The sequence below is a fragment of the Lampris incognitus genome, chromosome 1 (genome assembly GCF_029633865.1).
Source record: "Lampris incognitus isolate fLamInc1 chromosome 1, fLamInc1.hap2, whole genome shotgun sequence".
NCBI classification, from domain to species: domain Eukaryota; kingdom Metazoa; phylum Chordata; class Actinopteri; order Lampriformes; family Lampridae; genus Lampris; species Lampris incognitus.
In genome coordinates, this window is record NC_079211.1 from 116,124,001 (window position 1) to 116,143,812 (window position 19,812).

Here is a 19,812-nt window from a genome sequence, read left to right on the forward strand (position 1 = left end):
GCCCAGCTGATGTATGGCAGCCACATTAACCACTACCTAAGCTTAAAGGATTATTTCTTTTTTTATAACCTGGATCTTAGTTTCGTAGTTTTTGGCATCGTGCATATCAACTGTGGTATTTTACTCACTGGCCTCATTTTGGAGATTTTGGACTTAGGACTACCGTTGGACTCAGCCTTACAGAGACGTCTCATCGGGCAACAGAGTATGATCTGTTCTTTCATCAACAACAACAACAACAACAAAAAACAAACCCTAGTGCCGCTGTTACATGATTTCCCATTAACTATCACTTATATTATTATGCTATCTATAACTTCTCAACTGCGCTGGCCAGGCGCTTTAGCGAACGTCACTGTTCCGTTATCCAAACTGCTTATCCTACTCTCAGGATTGCGTGGATGCTGGAGCCTATCCCAGCAGTCATTGGGCGGCAGGCGGGGAGACACCCTGGACAAGCCGCCAGGTCATCACACAGGGCCCACACACACACACACACACACACACACACACATTCACAACTTAGTAATGCCGATTGACCTAACCTACATGTCTCTGGACTGTGGGAGGAAACCGGAGCCCCCGGAGGAAACCCACGCAGACATGGGCAGATCATGCAAACTCCACACAGAGGACAACCCGGGACGACCCCCAAGGTTGGACTACCCCGGGGCTCGAACCCAGGACCTTCTTGTTGTGAGGCGACTGCATTAACCACTGCGCCACCATGCTGCCATCGATGGTTACAACCACCTACATTAAGTATAGGCTGGTCTTTCCTGCATGTTGAACCAGAAAGTAGCTCAGCAATGTGATGAATTACTGATAACACTGGATATCGAGTAATTAAATTTTAACTTTCATTTTTTACCTCCAGATATGTGGCTTAGATAAATAGGTTACACTGGATTTGTTGACGGGCAGCACGGTGGGGTCCAACCTTGGGGGTCATTTCGGGTCATCCTCTGTGTGGAGTCTGCATGGCCTCCCTGTGTCTGCATGGGTTTCTTCTGGGTGCTCTAGTTTCCTCCCAAAGACATGCAGGTCAGGTGAATCAGCCAAACTAAATTGTCCCTAAGTGTGAATGTGTGTCGGCCCTGTGATGGCCTGGCGGCCTGTCCAGGCTGTCTCCCTGCCTGCCACCCAATGACTGCTGGGATAGGCTCCAGCATCCCCACAACCTTGAGAGCAGGATAAGCGGTTTGGATAATGGATGGATTTGTTGAGACATGTCCGACGCTGATATTCCATGGCCCTGTAAGATGCCATTGTAAAGCTTAGTCCAGCAGTGGTTCATTTGTTCAAAATCTCCAGAATGAAGCCAGTGAGTAAAATGAGGTCATAATCTATATGCACGATGGCAAAAACTATGAAAATAAGACATAGGTTTGAAAAAAAAAGAAAATTATCCTTTAACCACTACCCAACTAACCATAACCACTGTAACTGTACTTACTACCACAGGGCCAAGTTTGCAATGTACAAGTTAGGGAATTGAAACAGCACGTATAGGGCATCCGGGTAACGTGGCGGTCTATTCCGTTGCCTACCAACACGGAGATCTCAGTTTCGAATCCCCGTGTTACCTCCGGCTTTGTCAGGCATCCTTACAGAAACAATTGGCCGTGTCTGCGGGTGGGAACCTGGATGTGGGTATGTGTTCTGGTTGCTGCACTAGCGCCTCCTCTGGATGGTCAGGGCGCCTGTTCAGTGGGGAGGGGGAACTGGGGGGAATAGTGTGATCCTCCCACGTGATACACACCCCTGGTAAAACTCCTCATTGTCAGGTGAAAAGAAGCAGCTGGCGACTCCACATGTATGGGAGGAGGCATGTGGTGGTCTGCAGCCCTCCCCGGATCGGTAGAGGGGGTGCAGCAGAGACCAGGGCAGCTTGGAAAACAGGGTAATTGGCCAAGTGCAAATGGTAAGAAAAAGGGGGAAAATGTCAGCAAAAAAAAAGAAAAAAGAAACAGCACATATAAACTACAAGTGAAAACTGACTGTGGCGTATGCACTGCATGACATTCTCAACTCCTGCTATGTGTACGCTGGACACCGTTTATGTGAATCAGCAGTCCCTGTGTGTCACATGGTTTCTACCACACCAACATCACACAGCACAAAGGAAAAAAAAAGCCGATCATGGCAGGAAAGGTGGTGGATGGGAAATGGGCCGCTGGATGGAGTGTGTAACTTACAGCGAAGACAACATCGAAGTCTGCTGCCGTGAAGGGCTCGTCCATCAGGTCTTCAAAGTACACAGCCAGGTCATCCAGCGTCTCTTCAGCCAGTTTGTCATACAATGCCTCTGACAGCTCACTGAGGACACAGAAACACTTCTTAAACAGGGCACATAACTGGTCAAGGAGCTCAGTGATTCAGCCCAAATTCATTTTTGTGTAGTAGTCACATTGAAAGCGATGAGGCTGTCATACTGACACCTCTGCCAAAATCTAACACATGCTGACCTAACGCACATCTAAAGTAAATAAAGTGTTTAACAAGTGAAATTGGGGGTTTTTCCCCCCCTTTTTCTACCCAATTGCACTTGGCCAATTACCCCACTCTTCCAAGCCTCCCAGCCACTGCTCCACCTCCTCTGCCGATCCAGGGAGGGCTGCAGACTACCACATGCCTCCTCCGATACATGTGGAGTCACCAGCCACTTCTTTTCATCTGACGGTGTGGAGTTTCACCAGGGGGATATAGCACGTGGGAGGATCACGCTATTCTCCCCAGTTACCCCGCCTCCCCAAACAGGTGCCCCAACTGACCAGAGGAGGCGTTAGTACAGCGACCAGGACACATACCCACACCGGGCTTCCCACCCGCAGACACGGCCAATTGTGTCTGTAGGGACGCCTGACCAAGCCAGAGGTAACACGGGGATTCAAACCGGCGATCCCTGTGTTGGTATGCAACGGAATAGACCACCACGCTACCTGGATGCCCCTGGAGGTTATTTTGTTTCGGAAATTTTTTTGAGATAAAAAAGGTTTTGCAATGACTTGATTTCTCATTCATCTTGGGGCACTTACACATAGCTTCCTGCCTCCAGATGTGTCAGCATACACATACGAGACACCAATATGCATTTCCTGTGTCTTAGGGCAAATACTGAAACATCCACCCATCCAGCCATTATCCAAGCCCATCCACCCATCTATTATCCAAGCCCATCCATCCGTTATCCAAGCCGCTTATCCCAAACGGGGTCACGGGATGCTGGAGCCTATCCCAGCAGTCACTGAGTGGCAGGCAGGGAGACACCCTGGACAAGCCGCCAGGCCATCACAGGGCCAGCACATTCACACTTAGGGACAATTTAGCATGGCCAATACACCTGACCTACATGTCTTTGGACTGTGGGAGGAAACCGGAGCCCCCGGAGGAAACCCACGCAGACACAGGGATACTGAAACATCTGGCATGGAATCACTTGAAAATAACATTAAGTACCTCGCTTGCAAAGAAGTTTGATCTGCCAGTTTCTGTAATGTAAAATGCAATTTTCTGGTCCATCCACTTGCACCAATCCTGGTCTTATATAACTGAAACACACACGCACACACACACACATATTGAATACTAAACAACATTTGCAACTAAGGATGGGTATTGTTAAGATTTTAATGGTACTACTTCTCTAACTGATGCAGCTTATCGATCCGCTACTTCAACAGTACTCCCTTCACCATTATCACTGTGAGCAGGCTCTGTGGGTCTGTGTGTGTGTGTTTGTGCGCGCGTGTCTTTTTAACCCAGCCATTGAGGATGCACAGGCCGGTGAATTCTTAGTGCCGGTCCCAAACCCGGATAAATGGGGAGGGTTGCGTCAGGAAGGGCATCCAACATAAAACCTTTGCCAAATCAAATATGCGGCTCATAAATAAGATTTCCATAGCGGATTGGTCGAGGCCCGGGTTACCAATGACCGCCACTGGTACTGTTGGCCAGCAGGGTGCCGGTGGAAACTATGCTACTGTTGGGCGAAGGAGAAGGAGAGGGGGAAGGCATGTGCAGAGGCAGCTAGAGAGGAGGAAGGGTAGGAGTATGGAGGTGAGAGTCAGGACTTTGAATGTTGGCACTTCGACTGGTGAAGGGAGAGAGCTGGGTGATATGATGGAGAGAAGAAAGGTAGGCATACTGTGTGTGCAAGAGACAAGGTGGAAGGGGAGTAGGGCCAGGAGCATCGGAGGAGAGTTCAAACTCTTCTACCATGGTGCGGATGGGAGGAGAAATGGGGTAGAGGTAATTCTGAAGGAAGAGTATAATAATAATAATCATTACATTTACATAGCGCTTTTCTAGACACCCTGCTGCATCACACTGAACGGGGCAACTCACTTCAACCACCACCACATGTGTAGCATTCACCTGGGTGATGCTTGGGGAATTTTGCCAGGACACCAGGGAACCCCCTACTCTTTGCGATAAGCGCCATGGGATCTTTCATGACCACAGTGAGTCTGGACCTCGGTTTAACGTCTCATCCGAAGGCCGGCATCTCCTACAGTGTCCCTGTCACTGCACTGGGGCATTGGGATTTGATATTTGTTGTTTTTATTAGGACCAGAGGGAAAACTGCCCCCTACTGGCCCACTGACACCACTTCCGGCAGAAATTCAGTTTTCCCAGGAGATCTCCCTTCCAAGTACTAACCAAGCCCACACCTGCTTAGCTTCTGTCATTTGACAAAGCCAGGGTACATGTTGGTATGGCTGCATGTGTGCCAAGAGTGAGTTGGAGGTGAAGAGGGTGTTAGACAGAGTGATGAGTATGAAGCTGGAAACCAAAGGTATGATCCAAAGGAATTGAATCGAGTGCAACTGGACTTGGTATATATAAGTCCAGTTGCACTCGATTCAATTCCTTTGGATAACCATGACCTGGATGAATGAGAACATTCACAGACACGAAGGTATGATGATGAATGTTATCAGCGCATGTGCCCTGCAAGATGGGTGTGAGATGGAAGAAGAATTCTGGAGTGAGTTGGATGAGGTGGTGGAGAGTGTACCCAAGGAGGAGAGAGTGCTGATGGAGCAGACTTCAATGGGCATGTTGGTGAAGGGAACAGAGGTGATGAGGAGGTAATGGGTAGGTATGGTGTCAAGAAGAGGAATATGGGAGGACAGATGATGGTGGACTTTTTGAAAAGGATGGAAATGGCTGTGGTGAATAAATATTTCAAGAAGTGGGAGGAACACCGACATATCAGAGTGGAGGAAAGTGCACACAGGTGGGCTATATCTTATGTAGGAGACGTGATCTGAAAGAGATTGGAGACTGCAAGGTGGTGACAGGGGAGAACATGGCTAGGCAACATTGGATGGTGGTCTGTAGGATGAATTTGGAGATCAAGAAGAGGAAGCGAGTGAAGGCAGAGTCAAGGATCAAATGGTGGAAGTTGAAGAAGGAAGACTGTTGTGTGGAGTTCAGGCAGGAGTTAAGACAGGCACTGGGTGGTAGTGAAGAGTTGCTGGATGGCTGGGCAACCACTGCAGAAATAGTGAGGGAGACAGCTAGGAAGGTACTTGGTGTGTCATCAGGACAGAGGAAGGAAGACAAGGAGACTTGGTGGTGGAATGAGGAAGTACAGAAAAGTATATAGAGGAAGAGGTTGGCAAAGAAGAAGTGGGGTAGACAGAGAGTTAAAGAAAGGAGACAGGAGTACAAGGAGACGCAGTGTAAAGTGAAGAGAGAGGTGGCAAAGGCAACGGAAAAGGCGTATGTTGAGTTGTATGGCAGGTTAGACACTAAGGAAGGAGAAAAGGACTTGTACCGATTGGCTAGACAGAGGGATCGAGCTGGGAAGGATGTGCAACGGGTTAGGGCAATCAAGGATAGAGATGGAAATGTGCTGACAAGCGAGGAGAGTATGTCGAGAATGTGGAAGGAGTACTTTGAGGGGCTGATGAATGAAGAAATGAGAGAGAGAGAAGGTTGGATGATGTAGGGATAGTGAATCAGAAAGTGCCGTGGATTAACTAGATGAAGAATGTGAAGGCGGTTAATCCAGATGACATACCTGTGGGGACATGGAGATGTTTAGGAGAGATGGCAGTGGGGTTTTTAACTAGATTGTTTATCACAATCTTGGAAAGTGAGAGGATCCCTGAGGAGTGGAGAAGAAGCATACTGGTACTGATTTTCAAGAACAAGGGTGATGTGCAGAACTGTAGCAACTACAGAGGTATAAAGTTGATCAGCCACAGCATGAAGATATGGGAAAGAGTAATAGAAGCTAGGTTAAGAGAGGTGATGATCAGCGAGCAGCAGTATGGTTTCATGCCATGAAAGAGCACCACAGATGCGATGTTTGCTTTGAGAATGTTGATGGAGAAGTAAGAGAAGGCCAGAAGTAGTAATGTTGTGTGTTTGTAGATTTAGAGAAAGCATATGACAGGGTGTCGAGAGAGGAGGTGTGGTATTTTATGAGGAAGTCGGGAGTTGGAGAGAAGTATGTAGGAGTGGTGCAGGATATGTATGAGGGAAGTGTGATAGTGGTAAGGTGTGTGGCTGGAATGACAGATGGGTTCAAGGTGGAGGTGGGATTACATCAAGGATCGGCGCTGAGCCCTTTCTTGTTTGCACTGGTGATGGACAGGTTGACGGACAAGACGGGGCAGGAGTCTCTGGATTATGACGTTCGCGGATGACATTGTGATCTGTAGTGAGCGCAGGGTGCAGGTTGAGGAGAGCCTGGAGAGGTGGAGGTATGCACTGGAGAGAAGAGGAATGAAAGTCAGGAGGAGCAAGATGGAATACCTATGCGTGAATGAGAGGGAGGACAGTCAGCTGAGGATGCAAGGAGGTGGGGGTGAGGTGAGGTGAGGAATGCGGTGAGGTGAGGAATGAGGTGAGGTGAGGAATGAGGTGAGGATGTAAAGAGTAGAGGTGATGAAGGTGGATGAGTTTAAATACTTGGGGTCAACTGTTCAAAGTAACGGGGAGTGCAGAGGAGAGGGGAAGAAGAGAGTGCAGGCAGGGTGGAGTGGAGGGAGAAGAGTGTCAGGAGTGATTTGTGACAGAAGGGTACCAGCAAGAGTTAAAGGGAAGGTTTACAAGATGGTGGTGAGACCAGCTATCTTGTATGGTTTGGAGACAGTGGCACTGATGAAAAGACAGGAGGTGGAGCTGGAGGTGGCAGAGTTAAAGATAAGATTTTCATTGGAAGTGATGAAGAAGGACAGGATTAGGAACAAACATATTGGAGGGACAGCTCAGGTTGGACGTTTTGGTGACAAAGCAAGATAGACAAGATTGAGATGGTTTGGACGTGTGGAGGAGAGATGCTGGGTATATTGGGAGAAGGATGCTGAATATGGAGCTGCCAGGGAAGAGGAGAAGAGGAAGACTAAAGAGGAGGTTTATGGATGTGGTGAGGGAGGACATGCAGGTGGCTGGTGTGACAGAGGAAGATGCAGAGGACAGGAAGAGATAGAAACAGATGATATACAGTGGTGACCCCTAACGGGAGCAGCTGAACGTAGTAACAATGGTAGTTCGCTCTCCGCGATTGTCACTAAGGGCAGGCTCTGTGGGTCCGTGTTTTTGTTTGTACGTGTGCATCTGAGACAGAGAGTAAGAGAGTTGGCCCCGCCCCTCGCCTCGACAGATCTCTCTTCTGGATTGGGAACAGTGAAAATGCATCATACACACGTCTTAATCTTATTGCACATTAGAAGCAGAGCTGGTGAGACAAAATCTGCAAGATAACATTTATTTAGCCTAAATAAACAGGAAGTTTCGTTTCTTAATTTCTCCAATACCGACAGCAGAACCGTTCATGTTGGAGCTTATCAACAGTACGGTCTTTAATAATTTATCACTGCTGGTGGTTTAATATCGGGTTTCGGTACCCATCCCTATTTGCCACATTTAATTCAATATTAACTCTCTGTTGACTCTCGATAATCTAGATCATATTTCTAAAAGTAATCGGTTTGTGTGATATTTAGATAATTAGTGACACAAACTAATATACAATGAACCTTCTTCTCATCAAAAAGACTATTTCTTCAACTGAAAGGTGTTGCAGCTCTTCACGCATGCAGGGAAAACTGGCTTACTTCTGACACACGAGGAGAGCTCCCCGAAATCCATCGGCTTGGTGGGTGTTCAGACACAGGACTTCTGAGAGTGCAAAATAAACCTGCACGCTGAAATGACAAGGGAAAGTTCATGATATGTGAATTATATAATATATATATATATATATATATATATATATATATATATATATATATATCAATCACAAATTATCTTAAATTATGGAGATCATAAAATAAACACACAGGTGGTGACAGTTTTTTTTTTTTTGGATTTTCCCTTTTTTTCTCCCCAATTGTATTCATCCAATTACCCCACTCTCTCCTCCACCCCCTCTGCCGATCCGCGAGGGCTGCAGACTACCACATGCCTCCATCCGGCCGCTTCTTTTCATCTGACGGTGAGGAGTTTCACCAGCGGGACGTAGCGCGTGGGAGGATCACGCTATTCCCTCCAGTTCCCCCTCCCCCCTGAATAGGTGCCCCGACTGACCAGAGGAGGCGCTAGTGCAGCGACCAGGACACATACCCACAGCCGGCTTCCCACCCGTAGACACGGCCAATTGTGTCTGTAGGGGACGCCCAACCAAGCCGGAGGTAACGTGGGGATTCAAACCGGCGATCCCCGTGTTGGTAGGCAACGGAATAGACCGCTACACTACCCGGACACCCGATGACACTGTTAATATAGTAAAAGTATATGAAAACACATTTCTGGGAGTGGCAAAATCCTCCGGAAGCCTCATATAACATACTATGTGCGAGCACAGTTGGCAGGGAGCGTTGCAGTTCTGGGAAAAACAAGGCACATCCTAAATCACAAGGTATCTGTCACCCATCTGTGAATGTCCCCGGCGAATCGTCCATGTCCGCGCGGGAAGAAGAGCAACCCCTCCAGCTTGCAAATGACGGTGGGCTGAGAAGTATGTTTGACGTAACATCTCTGCTGACATTCTGGATCGAAGTCAAGGCTGGATATCCTGAGGGAGCCACGCAAGCACCAAAAACGTTGCTTCCATTTCCAACATCATATCTCTGTGAAGCGGGGTCTTCTGCAAACAACGCAACGAAAACATAATCTACTCTGTGCATAACTATAGTCCACTGGACTAACGGTTTCTACTGCAGCGGTCATACCAGTTTCCTGTTTGTTGGCGTGTGCTGTTGATAATAGCGTATTTGTCGCAATGCCTGCAAGATTTACCATGGATAAATGTCAACGACACGCACAGAACTGTCGACAACCTTTCACCTGCACCTACGGGTGAAAGATTTCAAGTTGTACATATCAAGCTACGTCCACAATTCCGTCCGTCCGTCCGCTCATCCTCATCATCGTGGACGTAACTTGATATTGCCGCGGTTTTTCTATAGCCCGGATAACTATGGATGGAGGCGGGGACTTTTATGTGCGACAAACCGGGCTTCACCACCGTTAGCTAGATAGCTGCGCCAATGCTAGGGCTAGCCTGCTAGTTAGCTAGTTAGCCGTGTGCTAATGGGTTAGCAAGCTCACCTTGGGACCAGGGCTGGTGATGGAACAGGGCGGCTGAGCTCTAGGCGGGGCGGGAGATGGATGGCGGCTCTCCGGGGTGCGTGTCTCTCTCTCTCTCTGTACTCTGGCTCCGGTGTGACCGGGTGAATGTCTCTCTCAGTCTCTCTGGGGAAGCTCTCGGGGGTAGTCAGCTAGCTACAGGTACCGAGGCAGTCTGCTGCTAACACTACCACTGCTAGCCACCGTATCTACTGTCTAGCCCAGGATACGCTAGGTTTCCCTGCTCTATCCCACGCTAAGGTGACAGTCTACGATATGGTTACTAAACAGTTCTGGCGCTTTGTCTCTCCCGCGGTGTCTAATATAGTTGCGTCTGTGACAGCGCGAGCTAACCTGTGATTGGTCCTCTAGCTGCACGAGCCCAGTGCAACATTCCAAGTATATCCCCAGGCATTTCCCACTACACTGCCCCCCTCCAGCACTGTTGAGTCCCTTCAACATAAATGAACAACAGACTACAAAGATCAGTCTGATTAATCTAACACGATAAACGGGACAGAACACCCGCGAAATGAACTAGGCCCGGAACAAAGGGCGTCAAACAAATGTGGGTGGTCGCTATCCCTACTGGACTCTTGTGACTAGCCTAGTAACCCCCAAGTCAACTAGTCACGTCCGTCAAAGTTAGTCTAGGAGCCAGGCGGGCCTCCGGACTGGCCGGCCCCGTCTGGTGGTGTACGGGAGATGGGACTCAGCGGCGTCGGCTTCGTCTCCTTCTGGGTCAGGGGCGTTGGACTGCCCGCCCGGAGCACAGGCTGCTGTCCCACGACGTTGGGTGATTGTCGACTCGCCTGAAGAGTAGCTGGCAGCAGTGTGTTGGAGCGGCTGGAACCGAGCCGGGGAGCCTGGTGTGCTGGGTCCTCCATCGTCGTTTGCGTGGAACAGGTCCTCCAGCCGGAGATCAAGGTCTTCATCGATCTCCTCCTGCTCTGTCACTCCTTCGTACTCCTCTGTTCTCTGCGCCCCCGGCTCCTCCATGTCAGCAGCGGGAGGACCTCCTTCAGGTGTTTCCTGCGGCCCTATGGCTGGTGCTGGAGCAGACAACAGAGCATGGCGCCTCCGCTGAATCCAGACCGATACGTCGTCTGAGAGGTAGGGTAGCAGTCGATCGTGGTGGAGGACTCTCTCCTTACGACCTTCCTGGACTCTGTACAAGACGTCTCCCATCTTCTCTGTGATGAGGCCGGGACCTCTCCACCGTGGCTTCAACTTTGGAGATTGACCCTTCTTCCTGGTGTCGTCCCGGACATACACTAGATCTCCAGGGTGAAATGTGCGTTGTCGAGCACGTAGGTCGTGGTCCTTCTTGTTCCTGAGCTGGGCAGCACGGAGATGCTGGTGCGCCACTTCGTGGGTGTCCCGCATGTTCGCCTCCAGGTCAGCAACGTACTCGGCTGGGGAAGTGCGATGAACGTTGGCTTCCTGCACCCTCAGGGTGAGTCCTTGCGGCTGGTTGACTTCTCGCCCAAGCATCATCCGGTTTGGTGTGTAACCCGTACAGGCATAGGGTGAGCTGCGGTAAGCCCCGGCGAGGAGGTGGAGGTGTTGGTCCCACTCGCTCTGGTGTTTCCCCACGTAACAGCGGATCATTTGCAGGAGAGTTCGGTTGAACCTCTCGACTTGACCATTCGACGCAGGATGGTAGGGGGTCGTTCTGGCCTTGGCCACCTGGAGAAGTTCACCGAGCTCACGAAACAGGGCACTCTCGAAGTTGCGTCCCTGGTCTGTGTGGATCTCCAGGGGTACTCCAAACCTGGAGAGGAACTCCTGTAGCAGCTTCTGAGCGGTGATCTCTGCAGTTTGCTCGGGGATCGGGGCCACCTCCACCCAGCGCGTGAACTGGTCCACCATCACAAGGATGTATCGGTCCCCCATCTTGGATACTGGGAGCGGTCCAACCACGTCGATGTGAACCCTGTCCATAGGAGCGCCGGCCTGGTACATCTGCAAGGCAGCTCTGCCTGTTCTTCCAGAGGATTTACACGCCTGACATTCAGGACAGCGTCGGACGAACTGGTTCACACTGTCAGTCAGACCAACCCAGTAGAACTCTCTGCGAACTCGATGGTAGGTCTTCTCACAGCCCAAGTGACCGGACAGCAGGGCGCAGTGACACAAACGTAGGACCTCTTCTTGGAGCGCTGTTGGAACAATGAGACGGAGGATGGATGGCGTGTCAGCTCCTTCGTCCCAGCGGTAGTACAGGACTCCATTTCGCCTTTCTACTTGCGTCCTGACCAACCAGTACTTCCGTGCAGCAGGTCCTTCCAGCGCCATCGCCTCCTGTGACGGTAGCTTCCCCTCATCCTTCCACTGGTGCAACTTCGCTAGCACGGTGTCTCCCCTCTGGCGCTCCGCTAGCTCGTTGGTCGAATACTGGGCTAACCAGTTGATAGCAGGTGGTTCACTCTCTTCAGCACCATTCTGATGTTCATTGACAGGTTGTGACATCGTTAGGCCTCCTGCCTCTCCTCCTGGAGCCGATGGTGGAACGCCCTCTTCTGCCGCTCCGGAGGTGTTCTCTTCCGAGTCAGTTCGACGGATCGCTAGCGGGACCACATCATCCACATCGTCGCTGAACCTTGCCCAATGGTGGTGTTCACGGTGACAGTAGGAGCAACCTCCACAAGGCAGCGAGTCCAGACTCTCCCCAGCATGATAGCAGTCACAGGCGGGTTTGGGTGACCTGGACAGCGCGTCCGCGTTGCTGTGCTTGACTCCTGGCCGGTGTTCGATTTTGAAGTCGTACTGGCTCAGCTCCTCGATCCACCTCGCCAGCTGGCCTTCTGGGCTCTTGAACCGAAACAGCCAAATCAAACTGTTAGGGTCCGTCCGGATGATGAACGACCGGCCCAACAGGTAGTGGCGAAACTGCTGTGTGAAGCGGACTACAGCCAGAAGCTCTCGGCGTGTGACGCAGTATCGCTGCTGTGTGCTTTGCAGATGTGCACTGGCGTAGGCTATGACCTTTTCTTCTCCTGCTTGCATCTGTGACAGGACAGCTCCGACGCATGTGTTGGACGCGTCAGTGTCGAGCAGAAACAGTCCATCTCGAGTGGGGTATGCCAGAAGAGGTGCCGTGGTGAGTCTTGCCTTTAACTCCTCGAAGGCTACTTGTTGTGTGTCGCCCCACTTAAACTCCTCCCCCTTTTTCTGAAGTTCGTAGAGGGGGCTGCACAGATGGGCAAATCCTCGCACAAACCGTCTGTAGTAGTTACACAAGCCGAGAAAAGCCTGGAGCTCAGTGAGGTTTCTTGGGGTCCTCCAGTCGTTCACAGACTTCACAAGCTCCGGGTTCGGGCTGACTCCATCTCCGCTCACGACATGCCCCAAGAACAGGACCTCCCTCCGCAGCAGGTGGCATTTAGATGGCTTGAGTTTGAGACCATACGCCCGGATGCGCTCCAAGACTTTCCCCAGGCTCTGCAGACCCTCTTCGACTCCACGCCCCAGCACAATGATGTCGTCGAGGTATACAAGCAGGTGTCTCCACTGTAACCCTCTCAACACCACCTCCATCGCACGTTGAAATGTGCCGGGCGCATTGCACAGCCCGAAGGGCATTCGGGGGTACTCGAACAGCCCATAGCGTGTTATAAAGGCTGTCTTTCCACGATCATCCAGGTGCACTCCAATCTGCCAATATCCACTTTGCATATCTAAAGTCGAGAATACAGTGGCCCCCTCGAGGGTGTCCAGACACTCTTCGATCCGCGGCAGTGGATATGCATCTTTGAGAGTCAGGTCGTTGAGTCTTCTATAATCTATGCACCACCGCACACCTCCGTCCTTCTTTCTAACTAACACCACTGGAGAGGCCCATTCCGAAGTGGATGGTGTAATCACTCCGGCCTCTAGCATGCTCTTCAGGTGCCGCTCCTCTTCTTGTTGAAAGCCCAGGGGCGTGCGCCGAGCCGGTTGTCGGACAGGTTGGCCTTCGCTAGTGTTGATTCGGTGCTGGACCGCATCGAAGCGCCCCAGGTCCGCGTCACTGGCCGCGAACACGCCCTGGTGTTCAATCAGGAGTTGTTGCAGGGCCCTCCGCTGATCCTCATCCAACCCTTCACTGGCGGACTCATACAGGGACGACAGATGGTCGGGCAGACCCATAGTTGGTGACGACTCCATCCGTCGGACTGTGGCTGGTTCATTTTTTCGGCTCATGTCGTCCTCTTGTGGGGCCTGAAGCTCTTCTTCCGCCTCCACTAGCACGCCGAGGCAGGCTCCTTTCTTCAGCCTAACTTCTTTCGGCATCAGGTTACACAGTCGCACAGGGACGTGTGGGGCAACGTTGACCAACACACTGCCAGATGAAACTCCCTCGGTGAGGCCAGCAGGCTCCAGCACGGCGGAGATACCTGCCTTGGGGCTTTCCACCACACCCCAGACGTCCTGCTCGCTCTCCGCTGATAGTGTCAAAGAGTCCTGCAGCAGTACGCGAGAGACGGCGTACTCCCCCACGGACGTACCCACGATAACTGTGGCCACTGGCTCCCCTTCAACGTAGACCTGGCCTCCCCCGGATACAGTGACATGAGCGGCCAACATGAGATCTAGGCCCAGGAGGAAGGGGTCGCGGATGGGCGCGACGAACACATCCCATTCGATGGTCTTGGGGCCCAAGCGGATGGTCACCCTATACTTCGGGGTTTCAGCCATGTCTTTACCCTCTTCAGCGTTACGCAGAATGGCGATTCCGACGCTCGGCTGGTCGGCCAGATTTAATCGTTGGAATGTGTCTCGGGACATCACCGTGGCTTCGGCCCCTGTGTCAACGATGCACTTCAGCAGCAGGCTGTTCACAGTGATGGGAATGACGAGACTGGGTCCATTCCCCGAGGCTCGGCCGAGACTGACTGATGGCTGCTAGCTGACCTTCCTCGGAGCCCTCGGGCTTGGTGACCGTGAGTTACACTCTCGCTTGAAATGGCCCTCCTCTCCACACTGGTAACAGGTCCCTTTGCTGCGGGAACTTGGGCTCGGGGACCGCTGCGCGCGTTGCCCCGTGTGCGCGTAGGTAGCCCGCTCAAGCGTCCTTCCCCGTTCCACTCCTACTTGTTCTTTGGCCATGTACCGCTCGATGTTTAAGAGCACCTTGTTAATGTTGTCGATGCCACTGGCCAGGGTCTTGAGCTCGGGGGTGCTCATGCTGTCTCCTACCGGCGGAGGACTTGGAGAGCTATCGCGACGCCGCTCGTCTTCCCATGCTACTCGCCGGATTCTCCCTTTTCCTTCAACCTCTCGCCCCAGCGTCGCTTTAAAGTCATACTCGCGTGCCTCAACCTTCCTGATTGCTCCAGCTAGTGTTTTGGGTTCTGCCCCCAGGACTTCATACGCGATGTTTTGGTTCCTCAGCCCGCGCAGAAAGGCTTCTGCAGCGTAGGCCTCCTGCAGTGTAACACCAACCTGCGGGTATGCCAGTGTGACAAGTCTCCTCACTTCCTCGCCAAACTCATAGAGGGTCATCTCTCTGGCCTGCTTAACCTCGCTGAGTTTACGGCGCGCAGTCCCCTCAGGCAGCTCTTTACCGTAGCGGCGGCGTAACTGGGTGATGAGCGCGTGGTAGTCATCTTTTATCGGAGCCGGCTGCGCGATGACAAAAGACATGGCGTTGTCCCTCAGTCGGAGATACAAGGCGTCCAAACAGGTCTCGTCGGTCCAGCCCCTCTTTCTCGCCATCCGTTCGAATGGTCCAACGAAACTATCCCAGTCGCCCTTACCATCAAAAGTGGCGAGGAGCTTGATGTCATTTTCGTGTCCTCGGTCGGGACCTTGTGAGCTTCGGTTGCTGCTCCGACTTTGAAGGTCTCCTGTCTGGCTCTGTTGACCTCTAGAGGAACCTGCCTGCCCTCCAACGCTGTCATCCAGCAGGTTTCGGCCGCCGTTGCTGTCCAGGGACATTTGGCCACCCTGCATCCCGTCGGGGGGTGGTACTGCAGTCGCTCCATTTTTTCCACCATGACCGATCGGAGTGCTGGTAAGTGGTGCGGGCTCACTGGGTCCATTTCCTGTATAGCGCAGGGCTGCTGGGGCCGCTTTGCTGCTCGGCCTGGCTGGCGTCTCCTCGTTGCGCCAGTCGCTCAAGTTAGCCACTGCGGCCATAGCTGCTGGCAACAGGTGATCAGCGCCGTCTCGCTGTCTGGCCCCTGGGTTCTCCCGGGCCGGGGTGAACTGCGAGAGTAGGCTCATGTCTTGCACCGTTCTGCTAGTTCGTTCTCCGAGCACAGCCCCTGCCGACCCTACACCACTATCGCTTTGAGGGCTACTAGGAGAAACCCCTTGCTTCACTACTTGAGCGATGGGCGACAAACCGGGAGGCTCACCTTGGATATCTGAACGATGACGGGCCCAATCGGTGCGCTGAATGGGAGGTGTGGGGGGACGAGATCGCTTAGCCACCGCTTCCGCTAGTCCATCGATACGCGCTGTGAGGGCCTCCATCTGCATCTCTATCTGGCGTTGCATCTTAACCTGGGTCTGGCGTTCCATGTTTTCCATCTGGCGTTGCATCTGAACCTGGGTCTGGTTCATGGTTTCCATCTGCGCCAGGAGGAGCTTCATCCAGGCGTGCTCTCCGGGGTCTTCTGTCCCCACACCAGCACCATCCAGACTCAACTCAGACTGTTCTTTTACATTTTCTTTGTCCTGTGACATTTTTATTTTTCCACTGATTTACGTGACTACTGAAGAAATTACAGTGCTTCACAAAATGGCTTCTTGCTAGCTGGGTTAGCTCACAGTGTGCAGGCTGAATTATGCCGCCATGTGACCGGGGCAGGATCCTCCGGTGTTGAGATTATGGCGAATCCCAACCTTTTATCCCACTTCTGACACCACTTGTCGCGGTTTTTCTATAGCCCGGATAACTATGGATGGAGGCGGGGACTTTTATGTGCGACAAACCGGGCTTCACCACCGTTAGCTAGATAGCTGCGCCAATGCTAGGGCTAGCCTGCTAGTTAGCTAGTTAGCCGTGTGCTAATGGGTTAGCAAGCTCACCTTGGGACCAGGGCTGGTGATGGAACAGGGCGGCTGAGCTCTAGGCGGGGCGGGAGATGGATGGCGGCTCTCCGGGTTGCGTGTCTCTCTCTCTCTCTGTACTCTGGCTCCGGTGTGACCGGGTGAATGTCTCTCTCAGTCTCTCTGGGGAAGCTCTCGGGGGTAGTCAGCTAGCTACAGGTACCGAGGCAGTCTGCTGCTAACACTACCACTGCTAGCCACCGTATCTACTGTCTAGCCCAGGATACGCTAGGTTTCCCTGCTCTATCCCACGCTAAGGTGACAGTCTACGATATGGTTACTAAACAGTTCTGGCGCTTTGTCTCTCCCGCGGTGTCTAATATAGTTGCGTCTGTGACAGCGCGAGCTAACCTGTGATTGGTCCTCTAGCTGCACGAGCCCAGTGCAACATTCCAAGTACATCCCCAGGCATTTCCCACTACAATATGTACAACTTGAAACTTTTCACCAGTTTGCTGGTCGGTGCAGGTGAAAGGTTGTCGACAGTTCTGTGCGTGTCGTTGACATTTATCCACGGTAAATTTTGCAGGCATCGCCATAAATATGCTATTATCAACAGCACACGCCAACAATCAGGAAACTGGTATGACCGCTGTAGTAGAAACCGGAAGTCAGTGGACTACAGGTACGGACAGAGCCTACTACGGAATAGACTGGACATAAGAAACACCCTTCGGGCGTCGCTGTTTCCCATCACACCTCGATTGGACCGTCTTGCTGCAGGGACACAAGCCCAGGCCTCCCGCTGATTCAGTGATATTGGTGAGTTGCAATGTTGCTGTATGTATGTTATGTTAATGCCACGAAAATATGTGCTGTGTGTTTAATATACAAAGATTACTTTAAATGTTATGATACTACTGACTTATAAGCATTGGCGGCTGGTGCTTTTTTTTGGGGGGGGCGCAATTTACCTTGGCACAGCACACCTGACAGCTGCTTTAATGTCCACACAGTCACAGCGTTATTAAGAAGGACAATGTAGCCTATAGATTTTATCAGGGTTCGTACACGGTGGATGATTGACAGTCAAGACGAGGCGCCGTGGTGGGTGTGAACATGATTGACAGGCACGAGAATTGTCCAATCACATTAGATAAAAAAAACCCAACAACATTAAAACAATACAAATTCGCTGCCAATAAAAGTGGGAGTGTCTGGGGCGCACAGAACTGCGCCCCATGGAAAACCTGAACAGACCTTTATTTCATAATTATTTGCATTATATAACTACATAATATTTAACATGTTTAAGTAGGGGCGGCACGGTTAGCACGTTTGCCTCACAGCAAGAAGGTCCTGGGTTCAATTCCCGGGGTAGTCCAACCTTGGGGGTCGTCCTCTGTGTGGAGTTTGCATGTTCTCCCCGTGTCTGTGTGGGTTTCCTCCGGGGGCTCCGGTTTCCTCCCACAGTCCAAAGACATGTAGGTCAGGTGAACGGGCCGTACTAAATTACCCCTAAGTATGAATATGCGTGTGTGTGTGTGTGTGATGGGCTGGCGGCCTGTCCAGGGTGTCTCCCCGCCTGCTGCCCAGTGACTGCTGGGATAGGCTCCAGCATCCCCGCGACCCTGACAGCAGGATAAGCGGTTCGGATAATGGATGGATGGATGTTTAAGTAGATTTTCATCTCTTGGTGTTTGAAAGGGGCGGCGCCCCTGCGTCCAGTACTGGCCGGCCGCCACTGCCTATATTCCGGTCGCTATTAACCCACCCCCGCCCCTCCCCCGGTCCGCCAGAATACTGTCACGGTCCACGGTGCAGAGAAATGTTGGGGACCCCTGGGCTACGCGAACGTGTAGTTAAAAATCAAGTTTACATCAGGCCTAAAAGTCCCAAAAGTTTCTCAGAGTCAATAAAGACTCTTCATGCCCCCGGCACATACTGCCTTTCCACCGGAAACACCGATAACGTTTAGAGATGTACGAACGGACATTTTCAGTTCAAATCTTCTGATTTCTGACGTCATGCGTCACGCTGTTTACTTGGGGGAAACGTATGCTTTCAGGTGTGTTCTAATAATTAGCAGATCTTGTTTCATCTGCACAATTTCTTTGAGAGTGCCCGATAGAAAGCCCGAATTTCCGACCTGTAATTCGATATTGGACGTCCCTTCAATTCGTTTTTCACAACTTGGACCTCGGTACCGAGCGTTGCTTCGGAGTTGTCTTGGCCGCGTTATAACATGCGAGACCTGTGGGAAGCGCCTTGTTTGGCCCAGTACTGTGACTCCGGCATAACACCGGCTAGCTGCGTTGAGCAAAACAAACTCCCATACATTACTCAGCAACGCAAAGACACAACTTTGTCCCGTTTCGTAAAACTGATGGACTTACTGTTTTGGACATATATCTCGTCCCCTGCTTAGGCACCGTAGCCAGCTCCACTTTCGGTATCCGATTATGAATAAATTTATAAATACTTGTTCCTTTACTTGATAGGCGCAACATGTTGACCGGCGTGGTTTTACTTAAAAACTAGCTATGTATATCTCTGATGCAACCCAAGGTGATGATGAGCTTTCGTTTTCCTCTTCCTCTTGCGTTTTAAAGGCGGGTGGCATGTAGCTTTTATCGCGCTTCACCGCCACCTACTGCTCTGGAGTATGGCCCCAAAGAAGAGGGCTAGAAGCTAGCTGATAGGAGCTGTGCTTTCCTGTACTTCTCCACTCCGTGTCGTTTCATGGCTTATGTCTTTTTTGTTTGTAGTTTAGACTAGTCTCACGTTTCATCAGGATATTTTCCCTTTGTTTTTTTTTTCTTCTGTGTGCTTCTGTAACCCCCTTTTTCTGGCTATACCGTGCAGAAACAACACCATTCTTCTGAATTCAGGGTAGCTGCTGCAGGCCCATTTATTTTTAGCACAACTCAATTCTGGCAAAATCAAAATGAACATATAGATGTCGTGGTCATATATTGTCAGCTCAACTCTGTCGCCGTCGTGTGAAGAAGGGCCTTTTCTACTGCCCATATATAAATATGTACATCATGTAACCTGCAAAAAGCCTCACTGGCTAATTGCCAGGTGGTGGTTGTGGTGCAGTACACCACGGATCGAAAACCCCACCGGGCGGAAAAATAAGCTTGGTTACAATAATGAATACAAAAAATAAAATACAATAATAACAATTGGTTCAACCAAAATAAAACTTGACCGTATAGTTTACAACAGTATTAAATTTCG

At 51.1% G+C, this 19,812-nt stretch overlaps 1 protein-coding gene across 1 annotated transcript in view; it reads right to left on the reverse strand.

Annotated features, from left to right (window-relative positions):
* fxn (frataxin) overlaps positions 1-19,160 on the reverse strand; it is a 31,605-nt gene extending 12,445 nt beyond the window's left edge. Inside the window, exons 1-4 of the mRNA XM_056285111.1 lie at positions 18,966-19,160; positions 8,076-8,165; positions 3,460-3,551; positions 2,199-2,319 (exon numbers count right to left, since the gene is read on the reverse strand). Of these exons, the coding sequence (XP_056141086.1) occupies positions 2,199-2,319; positions 3,460-3,551; positions 8,076-8,165; positions 18,966-19,079 (417 nt within the window). The 5' untranslated portion in view covers positions 19,080-19,160. The remainder of the gene's footprint in view (positions 1-2,198; positions 2,320-3,459; positions 3,552-8,075; positions 8,166-18,965) is intronic.
* Between the last annotated feature and the right edge of the window lie 652 nt (positions 19,161-19,812).